Source organism: Sphaerodactylus townsendi, linkage group LG06 (assembly GCF_021028975.2).
Source record: "Sphaerodactylus townsendi isolate TG3544 linkage group LG06, MPM_Stown_v2.3, whole genome shotgun sequence".
NCBI lineage: Eukaryota > Metazoa > Chordata > Lepidosauria > Squamata > Sphaerodactylidae > Sphaerodactylus > Sphaerodactylus townsendi.
This window is the reverse complement of record NC_059430.1, coordinates 96,560,573-96,585,476: the sequence shown is the minus strand read 5'-3', so window position 1 is coordinate 96,585,476 and position 24,904 is coordinate 96,560,573. Positions and strand designations below refer to the sequence as shown.

Here is a 24,904-nt window from a genome sequence, read left to right as displayed (position 1 = left end):
CACCATGACCAAATTTTTTTTTGCACCAGGACATTGGTGCCTGCAGGGGGTGCATTTTTAAACATATCAGCACCAGAATTTCAGCATATCATCAGGAGACTGTCCTTATGCTACTCCCCAAGCTTGGTGCAGTTTGGTTCTAGGAGTCCAAAGTTATGGACTCCCAAAGGGGGTGCCCCATCCCCCATTGTTTCCAATAAGAGCTAATGGGGGCTGCAGTTTTGAGGGTCCATAACTTTGGCCCCCCTGAACCAAACTGCACCAAGCTTGAGGGGTGCCATCATCTCCAGATGATACCCTGAAATTTTGGTGCCGATACATCCAAAAATGCACCCCCTGCAGGAACATCCTAGAAATTTGCCCAAGAATCTTTGTTCTGCATTGAGTTTTCTGCATTGCTGTCAATGGGGGTTGCAGGCTGTGGGGAGCGCACATTTCTTGAAGGCAGAGTCTCAAAACTTTCAGGGTCTCATCAGAAGACTGCCCTAATGATACCCCTCAAGTTTGGTGCAGTTTGGTTCAGGGGGGCCAAAGTTATGGACCCTCAAAACTGTAGCCCCATCTCCTATTAGCTCCCATTGGAAACAATGGGGGATAGGGGCACCCCCTTTGGGAGTCCATAACTTTGGACTCCCTGAACCAAACTGCACCAAGCTTGGGGAGTAGCATAAGGACAGTCTCCTGATGATACGCTGAAATTTTGGTGCCGCTAGCCTAAAAACTGCACCCCCTGCAGGCCAAAAATGGAAAACCACTAAATTACCCAAAAACGAACCCAGCATTTTGATGCCCCCCACAAGGTGATGCCCTGGGCAGCTGCCCACCTTGCCCAGTGGGCATTACGCCAGTGGTGTGCGCCCAGAAGGCCGTAGCCGGCACCGGCATGCCAGGCGCTCCTTCTACAGTTCTGCTGGGTTCGCGGGCTCACCCCTACACATTCCTTTGGCTCTTGTGCTGGAGGTGAGCAACTGCAATAGCTGCGTCAGTGCCCCTGTGTCATGCTCCCATGTGTACGGGCCCTGGAGTAAATGTCTCTTACATCAATTCAATTGGCATTTACGCCAGTGCTGGGGTCGCACTGCCTCTGCAGCACTTTCAACCCCTCTTTAGATTGCGCTGTTTGAAATTAAGGTGTTGCAGATGGTAAGAGTCAATTAAAGCCAAATTATCTGGTATTGCCTTGTTGATAGTTGTCTATTTTCTTGGCTGAAATTGGGTTTCTTGAAAGAAGAAAAAGTTTTGCAATCATAGACAAAATCTGTTTAATGCTTTTTATTAGGACTAACCAAGTTGTCATGAAATGTTGCATGAACTTTGATGTTCACAAGAACTTTTTACCTGTCTGGATGTTACACAATTCTGAGAAGCAAAGTTTTCAGGCCAAGCTGTTATGACCTGTTCTTGTACAAATGCACCTAGACAACTGACTTGTCTTTATTGCTGATGTTGTTACAACATATTATACGGGAAGCTGGTTGAATTTCCCACATCGTATCTTACAAAATTTAAAGGGAAACAACCATTAAAACTGGGAACAAATCTGAAATGCCAGAAACATTTTGCAGAGGACCAAAGGCACAACAAAACCAGACACTGAGGTCAAATTTGTTTATTGGTTACCACTTTAAACAGTAAAAAAAATTGGAAAGCACGCATACAACTCTGGGGTGGAAAGAAAAAGAAACGAACACTGAAACTTATCACAGGTGGCAGGTTGTCTTGGCATGCAGCCATTGGGGAGCAGTTCTCCCTTCAGCATTCTTCCAGGGATCACATCCTGAGCCCAGTATATTATGCCAGCTCCAGCTGCCGGCTCTTGAGGGGTGAGAGGGTACGATTAGTGGTCCGGTTGAACGTGTCCACCTCCGGGACAAACTTCTCAGCAGGGACTGTCAGCTTCCGTCTGGAGTCCATGCATTTGTTATCAAGCATCAGAGAGTTAGCTTTGTAGCTAATATCTGTCTGGATGCGGTGCAAGTGTTTGTAGAGAGCATCCAAAGCATCCCTATAGAAAGCCAAGATGAGGTGATTAGGGGTGACCTTTGAATCAAAGCTTCTGGCTCTTTGTTTTTATAATTAATATGCTGCTGGTCCAAACTGTTTTTGAAGAAGACTTAGTAAGAAAAAAAATAGGATTAGATTGTACAGATCCATTCCACCAGTGGAGACACTTGGCTTCTGTGGAAATACCTACTTACAATGTAAGATGCTCTTCTGAGAGCCTTGCACAAGGGGAAGGCCACTTCTGCAAAAGAAAGTGTCTCTGCTGGCAGAATGGATGTGTGAGAAAATCAACAAGATGACAGTAATTTTTTTTTTACAAAAAGATTTAAACTGCACCTGTCTCTCGAAGGAGAAAACCGAAAGAACCTATTCAGCATGCATCTAGATATGCACTCATCTGTTTGGCATGGGTGCTGAACCATGAGAGAAAAAAACTCTTCAATTTTCAATGGAGGGACATTTGTGAGACTGTATTTTCTATTTTGATAGCTGTAGGTCAATAAGGACTGATGACCTCGGAGGAACCAGGATTTTGCGTTCCGTGACAGGAAACTTTTACATGGCTAATTCCCTTCAAGGATTTACACTGTTGTAGAAGAGGAAATGCATTTGTTGTGTGTATACATCATGCATAATTTCTCCCCCGGCATTAAATAGAAAACTACTGCTACTTGCAGCCCCTGAAAATCAGATTGTAGGACACAGAGATGCTCCCTTCCTCAAAAACTACTATTAATGTGAAGAGCATTTTCAGAACCATTTTGTAGTTCTCATAGCAAAGTCATTCACATAGGGCTATCTTTTGAATTATAAAAGGCTATGCCTTTGGCAAGCTTAACTTGAGCTCAATCCAGTCAGACGCTCAGGTTCTGCATGGAGGAACCCCACAAGATCCAACTAAACCTTGTTTTAAACCTGCTAATGCAGGCAAACACACAAGGGCACAAGCATGAACAAGCACAGCAGGGAAGAGGACATCTGTGTGAACATCACCCATTCCCATCTGTACAATCTAATTGTACTGTTGAATCTTCATGCGGTTATAATAGTGTGGGAAGTCAATCAGGTTTAAAACAAGGCTCTGTCAACTCTGTGGGGCTCTTCTTTACATGTATGCTATACTTGTACTTGCGTGGGTAGAGGTTCTAATACATGATTCCATTTAGCTCCATTGTACATAGGACAGGTTTGTTGGCTGGATATCTACGAGCTCCTGAAGAATAATCCCATGAGTCTACTTGCAGCAACAGCTTTGTTGCTGAATCAAGATGACATCCTGCCGAGCTGCCAAAATCAAAGCGGTTGAGGTTTAAGGGATCCTCTTTTCTTTTTGTGTCCTTAAAAGATAACTGAGATACGTACTGTGACTGGGCCAGCTTCTGCTTCAAAGCTGCAATTGTTCCTTCCAGTTGATGAACTTCATCAGTCAATCCATGCTGAGCCTGAAAAACAGTTGAGGACCACCAGGGTTAATCAGCACTGAATGCCAACATTAGGTGATGCAGTTGTTCCAGCTGCCAGCTTAGCTCAGCTACCTCAACCATGGCTAGGCTGACACAATCTGAGGGAAAAGAATAACCTGAATCTGCAATCTCCAACTTGGTTCCACCAGTGAGTACCAGGTGCTCACCAAAATGTATCCTGCTTCCTACTTCCTTTCTCAAAGCAAAGAGTGAATCCTGGCTTTCCTCCATTTTACGGCAGCAGAATCTGCCCAGATTTTGAGACCCATGCATGGTATCTTTCTGTAGCCTTAGCTGAGTGAGGGTAGCTGGCCTGGGATCTATGGAACCTGGGTCTCCCAGTTCCCAGCCTACTACTTTTAACTACTACATCACACTGGTTATGTTCACCGTCACACTGGATTGGGAGATATACTTCAAGATTACAAAGATAAAAGTGATCTTGAGAAATCTATCTTGAACAAGGGAGAAAGTATTGCAGGGAAGGAAGGAAGTGAGGTTGGAGCACATAATGCACCCATGATTTTTGGATAATATTAGGTGCCAGAAATCTTTTCTTTAGAACTATAAACCTTCCCATTTCTGAAAACAAGCTTGCGTGTATATTTAAATGAAATACTCTTATCCTAAATTTAAAAGGCTTTATAGAGCAATTGTTAGAAGAGTTACTCCATTCTGGGCCCATTGATTTCAATGGGCTTAGACTGGTATAACTCTGCAATGGCTTTAATTAAAACCAAAAATTAAAATTTTGGTTTTAATTTAAAAAAAATTAAAACCAAAAGCTGCAGGAGGGCAAGCAAATGCTCTGAGAATGACAGTGCACCCACTCTGGATACAGCTCCAAGTTGAATCAAAGATTCTTGAAAGATGAAATGTGTAGTTTTGGCCCGCAATCAAGACCAGCAGATGTTTCAATGCCTTGTTTTATGCTGGGCCAATGACTAGAGGCCACTTTCAGTGCAGTGGGGCTGAAAAATGTCTTCTGATGGAACATTTTCCTACCTCACATATATAAATATAGTCTATCAATAGTTTCCTGGGCTGTTGTGCTTGCAAATCCATCATGTTAGGTGGGCTAAATGTGGGCTCTAAAGCAGGGACAAACCCCAGTGCGAGTCCATATTAAGTTTGCCTTCTTTTGCAAGCATTATTTAAATATTTAATTTGTTTACATCTGAATTGGAAAAATATTTCTGTTCCCCATTTTTGTTCCCTGGCCGTTTCACTCCAGATGTTTCTCTCTTTAAGGGAAAGCAGACCAATTGTTTTTGTTGATCATAGTACCTGGTCACGGCACAGCTCCATATTGGGCCGGTAAGTTCGAGTCTCCAAGCGGGTATGAGCTAGCTTTAGGTTCCAGACCTTCTTTTGGAGATCTTCCTGCAGACGCCTGATGTCTGCCTCCATCTCAGCAATTTCTTCGAGGGTCTGAGGAAATCAAGGTCATGATGGTAAGAGAGGCTGACCACAGGTCGTCATGGCACCAGGCAGGATGCTCAGCAAGCTCCAGAAGCGCCTGTTTACTTAGATATTTATACCCTCTTTTCTCTTCAGTGGGGATCTGTTCTTCTCTCCTCTTTTTTTCCCTCACAACCATCTCTGGGGCAGGGGCAGCTGCCAGACAGGGTTACTCAGCAAGCTTCCATGGCGGAGAAAGGATGGGAACCTGGACCTGCTCCCAGATCTCAGTCCAACACTAGACCATGCTGGCTTGCCCCTCATCAGTTCCCTCTTAATGAGGACCCAAACGACAGTCAAAATAGGCCACTCTCATCAAGTGGGGTCACAAGAGGAGGCTGTGAGCATTTCAGGATTGGCTGAATCCAGTCATAGCCAATTTACAGCAACCCCATAGGTTTTTCAAGACAAGGGACAAACAGAGATGGATAGTCACTGTTTGCCTCTGCAAAGTAACCCTGGATTTACTTGGTGGTCTCCCATCTAATTACTAACCAGGGTCAAGCCTGCTTAGCTTCCCAGTCTGACAAAGCCTGGCCATCTAGGGTAGGTCAAGAATTGTTAGAAGCAGGAGTATATCTGAGGGTTTTGGGTCAAAGCTGAGGTTACCAGCCCTAACAGCACAAGCAACTTCTTTAAAGATAAAAGACACAAATAATTGTTGGTAGCCAGGGAAGAAGCATCCCCCCTCCCAAAAAAATGATCAAGACAGCGTTGCTTAAAGCTTTATGATGTCTATGAGAATTGTCCTTAACTCTAGTGCTCACTTTAATGGACACACTGTGTGTTTCTTGGGCAGGAATGACCCAACAGCACAACAACTCAGGTAGTGGCATGCAGCAGAAAAAATTTAGAAGCATTTCAGCTGCGTGCACAGAGAGTTGTGCCTCCTCTGTGACACTACTAATGCCTGGGCTTGCTCTTCTCAGACCAGAAGAATGTGCAATGTCTCCAGAACTGGCACTGTTTTTCCAAAGGGTCAGGAGAAATGAGACAGATTCTTGGGTGTACAGCCAGGTATCAGATGCCTGGTCCCCAGAAGAGGATTGGAAGGAATAGTTTGCCCTTGTACCTTGTTTATTTACGGCTTCTACATCCTCCCAAAAGTACACTCCCAAAACGGCAGAGAAAGAGTTAGTGGGGTGGGGAGCAAGTTGGATGACTGGTGCTTATAAAGTACATAGAGTTAGGGCCCAACAAACAGTGGCATTGGCAGGGTGCCAAAATCTCTTTCCAGTGAGTCCCCCTTCTCAACAGTCTACATCCATACTGCCTCACATTCATACTGCCACATACAGGACCCTATACAGGAACTTGTATACACTCATCACTTAGTGGCACACTGGTTGAATTTAAGACCCAATTAAGAATTCAGGTATAGATATCTCCGGTGTATCAACTTGGAACATTAATTGCCAGAGAGAGTATAATTTTTGATCCTTCGGAACTGAGAGATTACCCAGAAATTGTGGGAGAATGAGCACCCTGAGATACAGCAGGCAACATGACTCAACACAAACTTGTGGGATCAGTGCAAGTTCCTAGATATAAATGTTCACCTCTCCCTTCCTCTAAGGACAGAAAGGCAGCTCATGCAATTCTCTCCCATCCCTCTACTTTGCAACAACTCTGAAAGGTAGTTTCGGTTGAGAGAGATTATGTGGTAAGCCTTGTGGCTGAGTGAGGATTTGAACCTGAGCTTCTCTGGCCCTGAAGTTTCATATTATACCTTGGTACATTTGCTGGTCTGATACTATCCAGAGACTCACATTTTTCTCCTGCCACCTCAGTTCATCAAGGGCTCTTTCCAGTTCGTGGATTCTCTTCCGGAAGGCAAATTCTGAGGCCACACGCTGAGCTTCCAGTTCATTGTCTGTCTAGGGAGAAGAATGCACATAACACATTGGGATGGAAAGATGCTGTTGCTCTACAACAGCAAGCTTCAGTTTATCCCTTGAAGATCAGAAGCCTGCCTTTCAATCAACCACCTAAAATCACAAAATACACAATGGAAATGGAGAAAAAGGGTTAAATCAACCCACTACCTCTGATGGCATCTGAACTTAATTGGAGTCATGAGAAACTAAGCATATGACGTCTGCAAAGTCCTGACCCTCTGCCTATGCATTCCCTCATGCATTCTGTTGCTAGATGTTATTTGTTGGGTGTGGCCAGAATGCAAGATGCTAGTTTTTAAAAATAAACATTAAGTGGTCATTTAAATTACAGCAATGGCTTGTTATCCATTGGAAATCGCAGTTGCTTACCTGGGCAATAGTGAGAGCTATTGCTTCTCTCAGCTCTGCGGCTGCTTTCATTTCTGCCTCAGCTCGGTCCTTGTTGTAGTGGCTATATTGGTCCCACTGCTCTGGAGTGATAGATCTACAACAGCCCAAAGGATTAGCTGGTTCAGTCATTTGGAAAGAGTTTGGGTTTTCAAGATTCTTCTCTGCAGATTGTTATCTCTCCAGAGATATTTGTTAGGGATTTTGATTTGCTGAACCTTTTGGGGGACACAGCACATACTACAGTTTTCATGGGTGACAGGAATTGCCCATGCAAGGTGCCCAACCCCACACCACATGGGAACTGTGCCCCAAACACAGAAAAACAACAACGCTTCTAGTGGACTATCTTCAGTGCTCCAGTCTTGCTCTCTCTCTTGCATAACTCTGTGCTTAATGCAGGTCTGTTTGCAGGGGGTAGCAGAATTATCCAGCCAATGCATAAGCAGGAAACTTAATATCTGCTGTGCAAGTTAACTATTTCTGTAAAAAGCAGGACAAGGGGGGATTCTCTGAATGGCTCTCACATGACGCCATAATTGGCAGACCCTTACCCAACTGGCACTCGAGTAGGGTTGACTTTGTATGAGATGTTGGGTGAGTTGACATTGAGTGACACACAAGTCCGGTCAATCTCCAGGGCTTCCATTTTTCCACGATGGTCAAAATTAAGCTGATGGCGGGCTTCCTGCAAGAGGCTGTGAAAGGAAAACAAGGAACAGCCTCAAACTAGGGGCCATGATTGAAAAGGAAGGGCAGAAGGTAGATACTATGAAAAGGAAGCCAAACATCATTGTCCTCCTTCTAAATTAAACTACATATTATATTCTAATAACAGAATTGAGCAGATCTGAGGATACTTAAATATTGTGTGTGGAGCTCTGAACAGGCAAGACAAAAAAGGAGGGGTGTCAAAAACCCAAAAAAAGATAAAAGGAGTTCCCATAGCTTTAAACAACAGATTCCCTCAGTGGCCATTGCTAGGCAACCACAGATTCCATGCATGGTTCAGTGGCACTACACAACTGGGTTACAGTTTTCCTAGTTAGAGGCTGTGACAGAGGACGTGTGAGAGGAAAATCTTTAGCAGAGGGGCAGATAAAGGTTGGCTGTTGGCTGTTGTGTGGGATGGAAATAGGGCTGCCAATTTTGGGTTAGGAAACTCCTAAAGACTTTATTTCATTTCATTTACACCCCGCTCTTCCTGGCCGCAGCCGGGCTCAGGACATCTGACATAAAAGTTAAAAATCAAAATTCAATATTATGAAAATTATTCCAAAAAATCTAAAACGCATAAAGATGGCAACCTAATAGGAGTCCTAGGACTCAAGCCTAATAGTCTATTTCATCCTGCATCCTGGCTTCATCTGATTCTTGGGGGTGGAGCCTGGGATTGGAGTTTGAGGACAGGTAGGGCATAAAATCATAGACTCCCAACTCCAAGATAGTCATTTCCTCCAGGGAAACTAATATTGCTAACTTCCAGGTGGGGATGGGAGGTCACCCTGCATTACAACTGCTGTCCAGATGACAGAGATCAGTTACCCTGGAGAAAATGACTGCTTTGGAGGGTGGGGTCTGTAGTATTAGAGCCTGATGAAGTAATTTCTCTCTCCAAACCTTCCCTCTCCCAAAGCTTTACTTCCAAAGCTCCAGGAATTTTCCAACCTGGAGCTGGCAACCCTAAAGGGAATTGATCTCTTTAGTTGGGAGATCAGTTGTGATTTCAGGAGATCTCCAGGCAGAGATTGACCACATTAAAAGGACAGAATTAAGCAGGAAAAGGGGGGGTGGCTTTCAGGGCTTTCAAGAAAGGGAAAGAGAAAAAAAGTGGATGGGAGAAACACCTCCCACAAATCCTTGTGTGCTGCTACTTGTCTGTATACTTATCAGTGATATGCGATACACCCTAAATAGGCAGATCAAACCTTACCAACCCTAACCAGACTTTTCGACAGATCAGAACCACACCAATGCTAAACAGACTTTTCTGCAAAACGGAGGGACTCCTCAGGTTTGCAGAACAATCTGAGATACTTAAATTCTCTCCCCCATTAAAACAAAAAAAATTAAAGATTTCAAAGATGTTTTCTGCGCATGTGCAGACAGTGCAAGTGCTGTGATGGAACCTAGCAGCAGCTGCAACAAATCCCTGGATGCCAGCAACAGCAGTGGGTGCCAAACTCCATGGTGACTCACTCTGGCTCAGCAGTGAGGGAGGGCGGGATAGTATCCCCCCAACGAGTTTTGTGGTGGCCCCTTGTTAATAAACAAACACTCTCAGTGAAGGGACTAATTAGCGTTGTGCAATTGTAAAGATTGAAAAGGTTGTGCAATTTTAAACCTTCTGGATAAAACACACACTTCTTCCCTTTTACTTTCTAGTGTGCAGTTTTGAACCCAGCAATCAGCCCTGCACTGAGCAATGTAAGGCCTTCTGCTTGACCCACCAAGTCCCTTGGCTCACCAGAGCTGCTCAAAGGCCTCGCTCACTTTCTGTTGGAGGTCCCTCTTGGCTGCATCAATCACCTCCACCTCCTTGTGCAGCTCATCCTCAACGGGGTCCTGCACGACTTCATGGCCTCGACGGCTCTCCCGAAGGGTGAGGCATTCAATGGCCACATCCAATGGCAAGTTCTTTGCCTGCAGGGCATGCTCTGCCGCCTCCTTCATCTGAAGAGGAGAAACTAAAATGGAGTAAGGGTTTGACATTGCCTGTTTCTTTTCACCTCTCTAGAAATATGACGGGAGATCCAGAACTATAGACAGAATACTGAGTGAGTCTTGCAGACTAACCAAGTTTCCTCTGGAAATATTTCAGAGGTGGGCCCAAGTAGATTCTATTAGAGTTTGGCAGGTGGAGAAACATGCCAAGGTCTTCCCCTGATAGTGACTCCTAGGAGAAATTTGCTGCCTTTATATTCCCTTTACTCACAGTGGCTAGTAGCCATTGATGGACCTCCCTTCCATGAATCTGTCTAACCCCCTTTTGAATCCATCCATGCTCACTAGATGGCCTGTATGACTCCTCCCAACTCTATGATTCTACTTCCATTGGCAATGATTACCACAGTTTAACTACATGTTGAGTAAAAAAGTATTTCCTTTGGTCTGTCCTGGACATATTTCCTAACAATTTCATTGGCTGCCCCGAAGTTCTAGCACTATGGGAGAGAGAGGGAAAAGCTTCCTTTATCCACTTTCTGTATCCTGAGCATAATTGTATAAACATTTTTCATGTTCCCCTCAGTCAACTTTTTTCTCATTGGAAAGCTGACTCTTTAGCTTTTCCTCATAGACAAATTCTCCAACCAGTTAATCGTTTTGGGTCTGCCAAACATAGGGAGAGGGAAGAGAACTCCCATCCAGTGAAAAACCTTTTGGAGATTCCCTTTTGGTAGCTGAACATTCAACAGGCGTCATCCCTCTCTTCGCAGTCTTAAGGGCTAGATAGAATCTTGGGATTCAGGAGGGGGATTAAGATTCTCAGGAGGGTGCATTTTGTATCCCAGTTCAATGGCTTTTTTGCAGAATGCCCAGCACTGCACAAGAAGGTGTTTAAACATGAGACTATTCCACCTGCTCAGAGTAAGCCAACCTACTTGGGTCAAGGTATTGATTTCAACATCAGTGTCTGTAAGGCATTTGTCCAGGGCCTCCTTCCACTGATTGACAGTATCAATCCGTTCATTAAGACGTGTGCGGTTGTCACGTTCGTCCCACTTTGTCTGCAGAGGAAAGAGGGAAGGCAAAGGGTTCAAATTACTCTTTCATATAGTCTGTGATTGTTCAGGTCTTACAGAGAGGAGGAGGGACAACCTGACTTCAAGACTGTCCTTCTTGGTCCTGGCAGAGAAAAGCGAAGCAGCAAAGAACTAAAATAATCCCTCACCCTTGATAACTCAAACAATGAACACTAAACCAAGAGGAGAGACAAAAGCTCATAGGAGTATCCAAAAAGTAAAAATCTATTCTGATGCATGATATGTCCAAACATGTTTCAAAGGCCCTTTCCCCACTTACCTTAAGCCCCGCGCTACTCTCCACAAGTAACGCGGGGTCCCACTGCACTCCCCACGTCAGGGTGTAAGGCTGTAACACGCGAGTCGAGCCAGCAACCCGACACACTGCCGCTTCTTGCGCCCATCTTTAGCGCCGCTCGGCATCCCTGGCGCTGTCAAAAACGGCGCCTTTGGATGACCCCGCACAGAGCGCGGGGTCGTGGGGACGCCCGGACACGCCAGGGATGCAGTGCGCTCAGAGCAGCACGCAGCGACGGCGGCAGCAGGAGAAGTGGGGAAAGGCCCAAGGCCTATTTTTAAAGGGGAAAAGGGTTGGAAGTACTGTCTCAACCTCAGACTTTGAAGAGGGACTTGACTAGAACGTCACAGAGATAAAGTGGTCAAGGGACTGGACTTCCTTTCTCTACTACTCTGGCACTACTTCTTTGATGTGCAGATTGCTGTTCTCAGGAAACTTCCTTTCTTTCTCATTTTCACTTCTCCACTCGCAGACATTTTTCTCCATCTTGCAACAATGAGGGAAGGATGCAGGGCCTGCACCTCCCTGCATCCTAATTAGTTAGACTAGATTAGGAAACTACATTTACTCAGTCCTATCCCGAAATGGAGTTCCTATAATAAATCAAGCAGATTAGTTTGAATAGAAAAAAGATAAGATGCAATGGGCCTGTGTGAGGGGAAACTATTACTATACTAGCGTGGCCCGGCCACGCATTGCTGTGGCTTATTGTGGTGAAATGGGAAAGGAACAGTAGGAGCATCAATTGCAGAGGCCAGCAGTACGTGCTCATGCAAACACGCAGCCTGATACTGTGCGATGACAGTGATGTGTGTGCCCGCATTCCTTGGGGTGGGGAATGGAAAGGCACCCCTCCCACACATCTAGGCTGGCTGGTCATGACCCTTTACCTGGGAGTAAGTTTGGTTGGTGGCAACTGGTGTCGCTTCTGAGGAAACCCTCTGAGGGGCGCGACGCAGCCATTCAAAGTATGTCACGGTTGCTGTACCAAGCTTACTCCTGAGTAATGTGTGCCTGGTTTTCTTAACTGTAACCGCAGTATTCAGGGAATCTAGGATGCCTGGCCCCTCCCTCCCATCCCTTGCATGTTGCCCCTCACTCTATTCCCTCCCTCCCTCACTTCTCTTCCCTTGCATGCCACCCCTCCCCCTCCCTCCCTTCTGTTTCCCTCTGCTAGGGTGGGTGGGTCATATCATGATGTTGGGCCCCCTGCCTCCCCTCCCTTGCCATGTCGCCCCTCACTCTCTTCCCTCCCTCACTTCTCTTCCCTTGCATGCCACCCCTCCCCCTCCTTCCCTTCCCTTTTCCTCCGCTAGGGTGGGTGGGTCATATCAAGATGCTGGGCCCCCTGTCTCCCCTCCCTTGCATGCCCCTCACTGTCTCCCCTCTCTCACTTCTCTTCCCTTGCATGCCTCCCCCTCCATCCCTTTCCTCTCCCTCCCTCTCTTCCCTTGCATGCCACCCAGTGGTGGGATCCAAAAATTTTAGTAACAGGTTCCCATGGTGGTGGGATTCAAACTGTGGCGTAGCACCAATGGGGCTGGGCAGGGCATGACGGGGGCGTGGCCGGGCATTCCAGGGACGGGGCATTCCTGGGCGGGGCTGTGGCAAGGACGCAGCCACTGCGCCGGTCCTTGGGTGAGAAATGAATGCACGCAGGCGCAGGCTGCCACGCACGCCGGAGCACCTCCTGCTAGACAGCTTCAAGTTCTGCGCGCTACTGCTGAGAGGAGTGGCGTAACTAAGGCAAAAATCACGTGGCAGAATCACCAATTAGTAACCCCCTCTCGGCACACACAAATAATTAGTAACCTACTCTCGGGAACCTGTGAGAACCTGCTGGATCCCACCTCTGATGTGCAGCTTAGGTATGTGAATTTGGAGAGAAGGGATGGCAGAGTTGGGGTAGAGTTGAAATCCTCATAGCACAAATGTCAGTGAGCAGGTAGAATCACCAAATTGGTCTGTTGGGAAAAATAAGCGGGGTTTGTCTTGCAATTTGGGCAGTTGGTGTAGAGAAGGCTGGCCAACAGTGTTTGAGAGCCACGAAGAGGACTATGAACATGTGAGGTAGACGCAGTGGGAGAGAGCAGGTGGTGGAGTAGTTGCAGAGTTAGTTGTTTGCAGTGGGAGAGAAGAGATGGTTGAGTTGGTGGAGAGTTGTGTGTGAGGGACAGGGCGTTTGTTGTTGTAGTTATAAGTGAGTAAGTGAAGGCAGACAGCTGTGGAGAATATGGGTGAGGAATTGTGTATGTGATGGTTGACTGTGAGAGGGGGCAGTGTGAAGTGGGTGAGGAGGAGATGGGTGAGACAGCAATTGAAGGTTAAGTGCAGGAAATGATTTAGTAAAGTCAGAGAGATATGGAGAATATGTGTGAGGAAGTAATGGTTGAATATGAGGGAGGGCAGACTGAAGTGTGAGAGGAAGAGGTGGATGTGTGTGGGACAGGGCAGAGTGAAATGTGTGAGGATTGGGGGGAATGTGTGTGAGAGTATTTGTTGTGTGTGGGAGTAATAGATGAGATTGAGATTGAAGGTAACGTGCAAGAAAGAAGTGAAGACAGACAGCTGTGCTGTGGGAGCTGAAGGCGTGCAAGGTGGCTGAGAGAGGGAAAGTTGGTTGCTGGGGGCAGGAGACTGAGGTACCCTGTCATCAACAAATACACGGATAGCTTTATATATATATAGAAGATGGGTGGAAAAATCCAAACTTTCTCACCTACACATAGCAGCCACCGGGGCTTTCCCCAAAGCTTGAAAGTGAAAACAACTTTGAGAAACATCAGAGAAAAGCCAGGAAAATGCTACAAGGTGCATACATGCACCACAATGTTTTGGGAAAGCACCACCGGGGGGGGGGGGGGGCAGACACCATTTCCAAGCAGTATTGAACCTGGGGCAGATAACCTGCATGAAAATATCCTGAATGAACTTTCTGAAGCTTTAGTGTAGAACGTACCCTAACAGGTTCTTATATGAGGAGTCGTTTAATAGTGAAATCTTCTATCTTTTTCCCATCTGATAGACAAGCAACAGAGGATTTGTGTAAACCACACACAAAAAGCTAAAATGCCTGCTCACCTGGTTGTTGGTTTCATTGCGAAGAATACGAGCCTCCTGTCTGATCTGGTGGGACGCGGAGCGCTGCCGCTCGGCATTAGTTGAGATGAGGTCAAAGTTGGTGTACCAGTCTGGGAGTGTGAACCTCTGGCCTGGCTTCATGCTCAGAGTGGCCATGGCAGCTTCTTACTATAGGGGATGGGGGGGGTGGGAGTCTTGGTTAGTTGCATCTATAAAGCATTGGGAAATTGTTAACAACGAGACTGTAAAGCATTTATACACTGCATTATGCATTTAGGTTAGTTGTTGAGTTCATTCCAGGTGTTGTAGTGGAATTCTCTCTTTTTTACATGGGAGGGGCCGGGGCAAATGGAGTTTTTGTGATGAGGTGTGACCCAACCCAGGGTTTTTTTAGCTCCACAAACTTTGATGTTTGTTATTTTAACAGGAGAGGTTTATAAGATACTACCTCTCTAAAAAAAAGTTTAGAGGTTTATAAGTTCTTACTTCTGCAAAAAGGTTTGCTGTTGATTTTGTAAATGAATGGCTGAATAATACACAAGGACTGTTATCTGACAAAATATTTATTAATTAAGAATAATACATTATAACTGAGTTTTGCGCCGTTGGTGCAGTTATTATTACATATCTCTACAGGTGCACGTACCCACACTATATACCACGACTGATCTGTTAGAAGGGACATTGGCTTCTATTAAAATGCTGGCTTTTTCTGAAACCAACAGGGACAGGATTTTGGGAAGTGTGGGCTAGAGAAGCCCATTAGTGCAAGTTTGCTGTTGATTTTGCAAATGAATGGTTAAATGACACGCAGAGACTGTTATCTTGCAACATACTTATCAATTAGTATTAATTAATTATTGTTTATTTATTCATTCTTATTATTAATTTTTCAATTAAGAATAATACATGATAATTGAGTTTTGAGCCATTGGTGCAGTTATTATTACAAACCTCCAGGTATTCAACTTCTAGAGGATAAGTTCTCAGTAGATTTTGGAAACTGAAAGACAGTGTTCCTAATTTTCTGGAAGAGAAGAATAAGCTGCATGAGGAAAAAGCTCTGTTATGTGATGAGAAATGGCTATTTGATTTAGCATTTTTAGTTGAGTTACCAGCCACCTCAATGATCTACATTTGAAACTGCAGGGCAAGAACTAATTGTTTCCTAGCATAGTAAATTCAAAATGAAATTCAATCAAAATGAAATTAAAACTGTTCATCTCCCAGTTAGAAAATGGGATGTAAGTCAATTTCCATATTTAAAGAACATAGTGAATCTGTTGAAGATAATGGCAACTTTGCAGAATATACTGAGAAACTCAGATTATTACAAGAAGCCTTTAACAGTCATTTTAGTGATTTTGCTGCATAAATACATTTATAAATCCCTTTTCACTTACTGAACAAAAAATCTTGATGATGCCTAGGAACATACAAATGGAACTTATTGATCTCAAAACCAGTTTTTTTTTAATTGAAAATGAAATTTAATGAACTTCCATCACTCCAGATGCTTCTAATATAATTAATTTCTGGTGATCGTTGCCCTGTGAACATTTTCCAGAACTGAGAAAATTTGCTCAGGGTTACCGGTATATCTGTCATTTTGGAACAACATACAGATGCGAACAAGCATTTTCATCCATGAAAATGATTAAGAACAAATTGAGGTCACGACTGACTGATTCAAATTTGAAAACCTGTTTGATGCTTTCTGTAACTGATTTAATTCCAAACATTACAAACTTAGCAAAAGCAAAGCAATTTCAAAGTCTCATTAAAGTAATTAATGTTTATCTTGTCTTTATATGATACCTTTTATTTAAAATTGCCTAAAGTGTCTATATTACCATATATATAATAAATAACTTTATGCATAACTGTTAAATATATCCATATTACCACATACCTTGTATTATAATTTTTTACACACGTTTTAGTAAGCCATATTAATTATAGCCTGTGGTATTCTTTGGGTTTTGTGCTTCAATCTAAAACCCCGTACATTGGCTGCAGCTGCCAAAGCTACTGTATTTGGCAAGTGTCAATCTGCGAGTGTCCTACCTAGCGAGCTTGTTTTCTGCTGCTTCAGAGACTAGGACTAGGAGTAATGGGTTCAAGGTGAAGATTTCACCTAAACTTCAGGAAAAAAACTTCCTGATAGTAAGGGCTGTTCGACAGTGGAATGCACTACCTTGGAGTGTGGTGGAGTCTCCTTCTGTGGAGGTTTTTTAAGAGAGGCTGGATGACCATCTGTCAGGAGTGCTTTGATTGTGTGTTCCTGCATTGCAGGGGGTTGGACTTGATGGCCCTTGGGGTCTCTTCCAACTCTATGATTCTATACTTTGTGATGTTGATTCCTTGATTAACACCCAGTAGAGCTAGAGACTTGATTCCTCATTCTCTTGACTGAAGGGTTAGCTAGAGAAACTGTTATCTTGGACAGGGAGGATTCACGTAGGGCTGTGCATCTGGATAAGGCTGAACTGGAAATAAAGCTGAAAAATGCTGTTTTAGCTTTTTTCAGCCAAAAATATTCCAGCTATCCAGATGAAGCTAAAAAGCCGAAAAACATTTTGGCTTTTTTCAACTTTTCAGCACAGTTTCCACAACCCGTTTTAGCAGTGGCGTAACTAGGCAAACTGGAGCCCTGGGCAAAACCTGAGTTTGATGCCCCCCCCCCCCAGACGCGTGCCCAATGCAACACGCACCCCCCCTTGTACCTACGCCCAGTGGCGTATCTAGGCAAACTGGAGTTTGGCGCCCCCATGGGCAGCCACCCTCCCCCACTGTGACCAAGCAATGATTTTTTACACCAGGTTGTTTCAAAGTCACGATCACATTATAGAACATGCCCCAACTCACAAATCTGAGCACAGCAATAAGCCATGCCACACAGCAGAAATATTTTTTGAAAACATTTTAAAAATGCTTTCAAAATGTTTTATTACTGCTATGAAAACATTTTATGGTGTTGTATCCAGTACCCCCAATTGGGGGAAACAGCATCACTTTCAATGTTTCAATCTGGGCTCCCTAGTTTAAACAAGTGATGCTGTAATCCACCCCCAAACAGCACTATTTTCAATGGTGTTTAAATTAGGGAGCCCAGATTCTCCTTTTAAATCTACCTTAAAGGGAGAATCTGGGGTTCCCAGTTTAAACAACATTGGAAGTGATGCTATTTTGGGGTTGATTCTCCCCCACCCTAATACAGCATCACTTGCAATGTTTAAACTGGGAACCTCAGATTCTCCCTTTCAATCCATGTCAAAGGGGGGGGGGTATTTAAAAGGAAAATCTGGGGAAATTTGGGAGGTGCCTGCTGGCAGGAGTGCAATTGTTAAGCTAGCAGCACCAAACTTTCAGTGTATCTTTAGGAGACTCTCCTAATGATGCTACCCAGGTTTAGTGAAGTTTGGTTCAAAGGGTTCAAAGTTATGGACCCTCAAAGGTGTTGCCCCCATCTTCTGTTAGCTCCCATTGGAAACAATGGATGATGAGGCACCCTCTTTGGGAGTCCATAGCTTTGGACCCCCTGGACCAAACTTCACAAAACCTGGGTGGTATCAGTAAAAGATTCTCCTGATGATACCTGCCAGGTTTGGTGAAGTTTGGTTCAGGGGGTCCAAAGTTATCGACCCTCAAAGGTGGAGCCTCATCTCCTATTAGCTCCCATTGGAAACAATGGGGGATGGGGCACCCCCTTTGGGAGTCCATATCTTTGGACTCCCTGAACCAAACCTCACCAAACCTGGGTGATAGCATCAGGAGAGTCTCGCAAAACATCCCTGAAATTGTGGTGCTGCTAGCCTAAAGACTGCACCCTCTGCCGGCCAACAATGGAAAAACACTGAAAATACAAAAAATCCCACAAACAAACCTGCCCCCAGGGCAACTGCCCACTTTGCCCAATGGGAGGAACGCCTCTGCGTTTTAGGATTTTTAAAAAATACCAGGAAAAAACCATTTGAAATCCAGTCGCAGAGCTGGCAACTGGGCTTCAAATTTTAATTCCCCCCAACCACCTTGCTTCTAGGCAGGTTCTGCTGAGCTCCCCTTTGCTGGATTACTCTCCCATGTTGCCCGTTTCACCTGGTCCAAAAGCCCTTTAAGGACTTTACTCAGTTGCTCTTGTCTGACTCAGCTACATGGGTTCTGGTCATTCCCATGATCCAATTGGCTCATGAGAACTTGGCCATGATTCTAGAGCCAGCTGGAGAACGTGCAGACTTGCTTCCAACAGTTTGCACACTGGTCCAAAGGCTGCAAGATGGTGTGGAATCCTGCCTTGATCCTCAGGAGATCTACATGTTGGCAATTGTGTGTGACTTGTACATCAAGGGCAGGATCATTGTGAACTGGAGACATGAGCTCTCCCATCATGCCAGCAAATACAAAGGGGCCTGTTGCTGCAAGAGGAGGAGGTGGGAGTGGAAGCAGCTCTGCTGCTGTTTCTTCACCCACCTCTCCCACTAAATGGAGGTCCCCCAGGGCAACCACTAGGATGACCCTGGAGATGGAGGACTTTGAGCAGGCACTTGGACAAAGCACTTGAGAGCAGATATGGCAGCTGCAATGGGGAGGGAGTACACCTTGCAGAACCCTTCGAGTTGCGATCCATGAATCTACTGAATTACTGGATGATGAAGGAGTTGATCTGACCAGACCTCTCCCACGTGGCCCAGAGGTTCTCTTCTTCTCTCTGCTGAGTGAGCATGTCTTTCCCCATCTGGGTGACATTCTCACAGAGGCATGGCAAGGGGGGGAAGCGCCCGGTGCAGTGGTGTGTCCTCCGCCCCTGCCCCGAAACACCCCCACCCCGCCCTGGAACGCCCCTGGAACGCCCCCGCCACACCCCCAGAGGGGCATGTGCCCAGTGCGTCGTGCACCACCACCACCCATCCCCTTGGAGCTACGCCTCTGCATTCTCAGCCCACATCGATCATCCCTGCTTCGCTTGAATGCTGAACAGTTGGTCTTCATCAAGGTCAACATGGTTCTATTCAACTACCCTGCTCTGGGACTTGGGGTTGACTGAAGTGAGCCCGTGCTTGTAACTGTATCCTCTCAGAGTCTGTCTTGGGCAGCTGACGTAAAGAACTCTTCCCCAAATAAACAAATCAGTAGGAACAAGTGGCAGGGCAGTTTCCCAAACAGATTGGTGGTCCCCTCCCTAATCCCTGGTGCCATTCTGAATCCACCCACACCCAAAAGCCTCCACTGAACTCTAGTAGCTGTGTGGCATAGTGGGATAGTGGAGGTGATGCTCAGCTCACGTAGTCCTTGACCAGCCACCCCAAACCGAAATTGCATGCTGAGAATAATGCAGCCACATCACAACAGTTCGTCATCTTGTCAGAAACGAAAAGGGCACAGTAGAAACCAGAAGAACCCGCAGGAGTGTCACAAACTTCTCAAAATGTGTTTCTGCTTATCATTCCTCTTTGCAGGGGTGGGAGGTGGGAAAAGGAGAACCAGAGATGAAGGCAGTCACAGCACCAAAGGTTCAGCCACTGAGGCTGCGATGTTGTGTGAGACTGCAGAGAGAGGAGGATCAGGGTGCTCCCAGAACCCCCTCCCTTTCACTTTCCGAGACCTTCTTTCCTTGGGAAAATGAAGATACCTTTGTTGCCAGTGTGCCTGGTTTTTGCTGGGCGCCTGTGCATTAGACGGGGCTGTGGCTTCATCTGGGTTGGGAGAAGTGCCACATTTTGATTTTCTTGCATTGTGTTTCTTTGTTGTGTTGACATTGGTTCTGTTAGGCTTTGACTTGTGGTTTCACTGGGTTGGGTTCTGATATGGTTCTGATGGGCTTATGCTGGTTCCTGGGGTGGAGAGCATTGTCCTGTGGTTGCTCACAGACATGCTTCTTGTCTTTTCCCCAGGAGGAAAAAAAGGCTATTCTTTCCTCCATTGTAAACAATGGGAGGATAGGGTGCCTGGTCCAATTACATACAATTGGAGATCTTTGTAAGGCTCAGGGGGTGGGGGAGCTGTTTTTCAAGATAGATGCATCCCATTTACAGCACTGCAGCTGGTGGCTCTCCTTCAAAGAACCCCCAAGCTTGGTGAAATTTGGGTGGGGGGGTGGGTTCCAATTCTGTGTACCCAAATGGAGGAAAACTGCTGCCCATAGCTGCCAGCTACCTCTTCTGAAACTGCCAAAGGGCCCAGTTGGAGATGCCTGGTTTAGGCAGAAGAAGAAAAGAAGCTGTTTGCTGAGGGAAGTCTAAGCAACCTGGGTCAGGCATAGCAAAACAGGACCCCCACCTCGCACTCCACAGTGCCGTCCACTTACCCTCTCTCTTCCCCTCCAGCCACTGTCTTCTTCTCGGTCCCTGCTTCCTACCGCTATTTTGTTATCAGTTTGGTTTCTAAGCACGCTTCCGGCTGTTGCTAAGCACCCACAGTCCCCAGACACCAATCGGAATCCGTCTACAATTGTTTACAAGGGAGGGAGGAAATATCTATGGCAACCTGGAGAGAAAAGGCTTCACAGCTGGGAATCGCTTGGCTTGGAGAAGTATATAAAAAGGAGACTGGGCACTTCCAGCTGGGATTTGTGCAGCCTGCTAAGCAGCTTTGACTGCACCTGCTGCCTTGCTGGTTGTCTGTTGAGATGGCTTTAATTGATTGTGGGTAGACTACTGGACTAGGATCCGGAGACCTAAGTTTGAATGCTAACTCGGCCATGGAAGCTTGTTAGGTCAGTCACATACAATCAGAAGATCTGAAACAACATGTGTGACTTTCTCTCTTTTGGGCTGGTTCAAGATAGTTGGTCACGCCAAGCAAGGGCCAACCATCCTCAACTGGACTGAAGCCAAGCCTAACTTGACTTGTACCAGGAGGGACAACCAGTTGTCTCCAGGGCTGCTGAGTCGGTTATCATTCTCCTAATTGGGCCACCTCAAGATGTGGCTCGGGTATCTTGGCTAAGCCCATGTATAGTGCTATCTTGCTTCCCGTTGTTCAGGGAAGTTCAAAATATGTATTGCTAGAAAGATACAGAAAGCGTTCCTTGCATTCACAACAGTAGCTATGCGAAACCAATTTCCATACTAGCAGCCATACTTGGCAGTTGCTTATGAAGATATTTCAGATGTAGCCTTCTATATTTGAGATGTAGCCTTCCTGAATTTGATAGGTTTGTAGCTTTCAATTAAGCTTTTTTAAAAAGTCCATTTTGACCAAATGGTCTGTGTTGTGTGTTGTTAGGCATCTACTTAACACACTAAAAAGATTTAAAAATTAAGAAATAAAGCTGTTGTAACTATTCAAACTGGTTACCTTTTACCAGCATAATTCAGCTAATAAATATCCAGAGGTCCAGAAGTCAAATCCCTTCAAAATTCTTAACTGGAAGGGTTTTTTGGTGCTGTTGAGTCACAGCTGACTTATGGCAACCTCATAGGATTTTCAAGGAAAGAGATGTTCAGAGGTGGTTTGCCATTTCCTGCCTCTGCATCACGCCCCTGGTATTTCTTGGATGTCTCCCATCCAAATACCTGTGTTTCCCCGAAAATAAGACAGTGTCTTATATTAATTTTTGCTCCCAAAGATGCGCTATGTCTTATTTTCAGGGGATGTCTTATTTTTCTGCTCCCCAAATGCATGCTCTGGTGTTCTGTTCAACGGGCATTCTTCCAAACAAAAACTTTGCTACATCTTACTTTCGGGGGATGGTTTATATTTAGCACTTCAGCAAAACCTCTACTACGTCTTATTCTCAGGGGATGTCTTATTTTCGGGGAAACAGGGTACTAGCCAGGGTTGAAGCTGAAAGTGTGTGACTGGCCCAAGGTGACCCAGCAAATTTCCATGGCAAAGTAGGGATTTGAACCTCGATTTCTCAGATCCTTAACCACGACATCATGCTGGCTCCTTGACTGGAATTACAGAAGCCAGCAATCCTTACCTGGGGCTAAAGCTGTCAGCTGTTTCTGCACACAAATAATGGCATAGTTTGCAAAACAAAAACAACATTTCTTGGAATCCAAAGCATGTATCATTACCCACACAGTTCCACTGTATAAATTTAATGGAGCCCTGTGTAATATCTGGTACATGCTACATTTTTCTTCCTGCTGTTCCTCCAAGGAACTCTAGATGGTGTACGTGGATTATCCATTCCCCATTTTGCCCTAACAATTCTATAAGATAGGTAAGGCTGTGTGAATGAACCAAGGTCACCCAGCAAAACTTCATTTAATGTGCCATGTTCTAATGCTTATGCATTGTTTCAGATCTCTGCTTGTTTTCAGATTCATTATTTATTGATGTTCCATGTTGTTGATTGTATTAGACTTGCACTACCTAATCTACCTTGAGTCTCAGTGAGAAAGGTGGACCATAAAGAAATTTCAGGATGACTGCATCATAACGTGGCAGGCACAATTTCATTTGGCAGAGGGAGATACTCCCACAGGTAATGGATGTCCTACTGGTTAGATACCAGTAGAAATGTCTCCATGCAAACTGTTCCCTGATATAACCACGAGATTTCAGTTGAATGAATGTTTATTTTGGGTCATTGACCAGTAAAATACGAAAAGTTTAAAATTACCTTAAACTTGATTACTTTAAGCATGATGCTGGCAGGGGATGATGGGAACTGTAGTCCATAACATCTGGAGGACTGCGAGTTTGACACCTATGATCTAAAAGTAAAAGGAAATTAGCTGCCACACCCGATAGAGTTCAGTCCTCCTTCCTGATTTTACTAGAAAGCCCAGCAAACTTAGCAACAGAGATGTTTATTTGTGTGTGATTAATGCTCTGCTTTGGTGATATGAAAGTTAGGCACATTCTTGTCTGCCAGCTCTGAGTGCTTTGACACGTGAACATCTTTCTTGGCTACCATCTCTCCCTCCTTAAAAAGGAGCTTCTAAATGGCAGGGACGTAGGTAAGGGGGGGGGGGTTCTCGGGTTTGGGGGAAAAAAACAACCCCTTGTATGTTCGGCGGCGGCGGGGCCCCAGGGGCGGCCAGCCGCTCCTGCTCACCCACCACACAGGGGCACAGCCAGCAGGGACGTAGCAGGTAAGGGGAGGGTACTCAGGTTTGAAAAAAGAAAACCCATTGTATGTTTGGCGGCAGCGGGGCCCGGGGGAGGTCGGCTGCTCCTGCGCACCCACCACACACGGGCACAGCCAGCCTGCATCGCCAGCTTGCAAGCGGCAAGAACAGTAGCCAGCCAGGGACAGCCAGCCTCGCCTCTTGCCGCTTGCAAGTGGGCGATGCAGGCTGGCTGTCCCCGTGTCTGGTGGGTGCGCAGGAGCGGTTGGCTGCCCCCGGGCCCCGCCGCCGCCGCTGAGCATGCAGGGACGTGGGTGGTGTGTGTGTATTTTTTCTCAGGTTTGAGAAAAACCCCATTGCATGTCCAGCGGCGGCGGCGGGGCCCCGGGGGCGGCCAGTCGCTCCTGCGCACCCCCATCGCTCGCTTGCAAGCGGCAAGAGCCGTAGCCAGCCAGGGACGCCTTGGCTCTCGCAAAGCTGATTGTGAGCTCTGGAGCTCTCGCGAGAGGCGAGACTCACTTTCCCAGGTTGGTTGTGGCTTGCAGCTCGCCTTGGCTCTCACCTCTGCTCTCCCAAAGCGGCTTTTGAGCTCTGGAGGCTCCTGTGACTCGAGAGACAACCTATCCCTGGGATCCAGCAATTTTCTCCACCTTCAGGTTTCTGCCTTTTTCAGTTTGTCTACCTCTGCTGAGAAATCATGGAAAGAGGGAGGGGAGGGGACACACATGCAACTCTGACCCAATGCAATTTGGGAAATGTAGTTCGCTGCTCCAGCTACCGTCTCTGCAGAATGCCTGTGCAGACGACGCTGCCACAGATGCATTGTGGAAAGTCCTGTTTCAAGTGTGGGGCAGTTTAGCTGGCTGGACAGAAAAAGTGGCGGTGTGTTGTTTTCAGTGACTTTGCCGTCCCCGTTTGTCTGCACCTCTGACACAGAGGTGGGATCCAACCAGTTCTCACCACTTCTCTAGAAGTGGTTACTAATTTTTTCTGAGTGTCGAGAAGGGGTTACTAAAGCAACCTCCCTGCCCAATAGGGACTGGAGGTGCGTGTGTGTGACTGCACCACTGTTTGAATCCCACCACCATCGGAACCTGTTATTAAAATTTTTGGATCCCACCACTGCTCTGACACTTGTGGATTTGATGGGAGGGGGTGGGGAATGCCTGTATTATTTGTTGCAAAGCCAGCTGGAGCCCAGGAAAGAAAGTCTTGCCTCTCATGAAGCAGTCTTGATAGAGGCGAGACTTTCTTTCCTGGGCTCCGGCTGGCTTGCAGGCTGGAGGCGAGGCTTGGGGAGGCAGGGCCACGCCCCAGGGGTGGGTGGGGCAGGGCCCCCTCCCCCTTGGCCCCACCCCCAACAAAAATTCTATACCTACGTTCCTTATGTGGCTACTGATTGGTTCCCCACCCTGGGACATGGACAATATATACCCCAAACATTTCCTTCTCTCTGGACACACTGTGTAACAGACTTCCCTCTGTGATATACCTCTGAAGATGCCAGCCATAGATGCAGGCAAAACGTTAGGAACAAGATCCACCA

At 46.0% G+C, this 24,904-nt stretch overlaps 1 protein-coding gene across 4 annotated transcripts; it reads right to left on the bottom strand.

Annotated features, from left to right (window-relative positions):
• Nucleotides 1-1,594: 1,594 nt before the first annotated feature.
• TEKT2 (tektin 2) lies at nt 1,595-24,060 on the bottom strand. Of its 4 annotated transcripts, XM_048499371.1 has the most exons (12): nt 23,921-24,060; nt 22,908-23,001; nt 15,290-15,362; nt 14,336-14,503; nt 10,816-10,941; nt 9,681-9,886; nt 7,768-7,911; nt 7,196-7,310; nt 6,698-6,805; nt 4,755-4,898; nt 3,367-3,446; nt 1,595-2,005 (listed from the first exon to the last, which is right to left on the bottom strand). In XM_048499371.1, the coding sequence occupies exons 4-12, from the start codon at nt 14,489-14,491 to the stop codon at nt 1,792-1,794; spliced, it is 1,293 nt and encodes a 430-aa protein (XP_048355328.1). In that variant the 5' UTR covers nt 14,492-14,503; nt 15,290-15,362; nt 22,908-23,001; nt 23,921-24,060; the 3' UTR covers nt 1,595-1,791. The 4 variants fall into 4 exon arrangements, with proteins under 4 accessions (XP_048355328.1, XP_048355325.1, XP_048355326.1 ...); XM_048499368.1 differs by lacking the exon at nt 15,290-15,362; XM_048499369.1 differs by lacking the exons at nt 22,908-23,001; nt 23,921-24,060 and adding an exon at nt 20,640-20,705.
• Between the last annotated feature and the right edge of the window lie 844 nt (nt 24,061-24,904).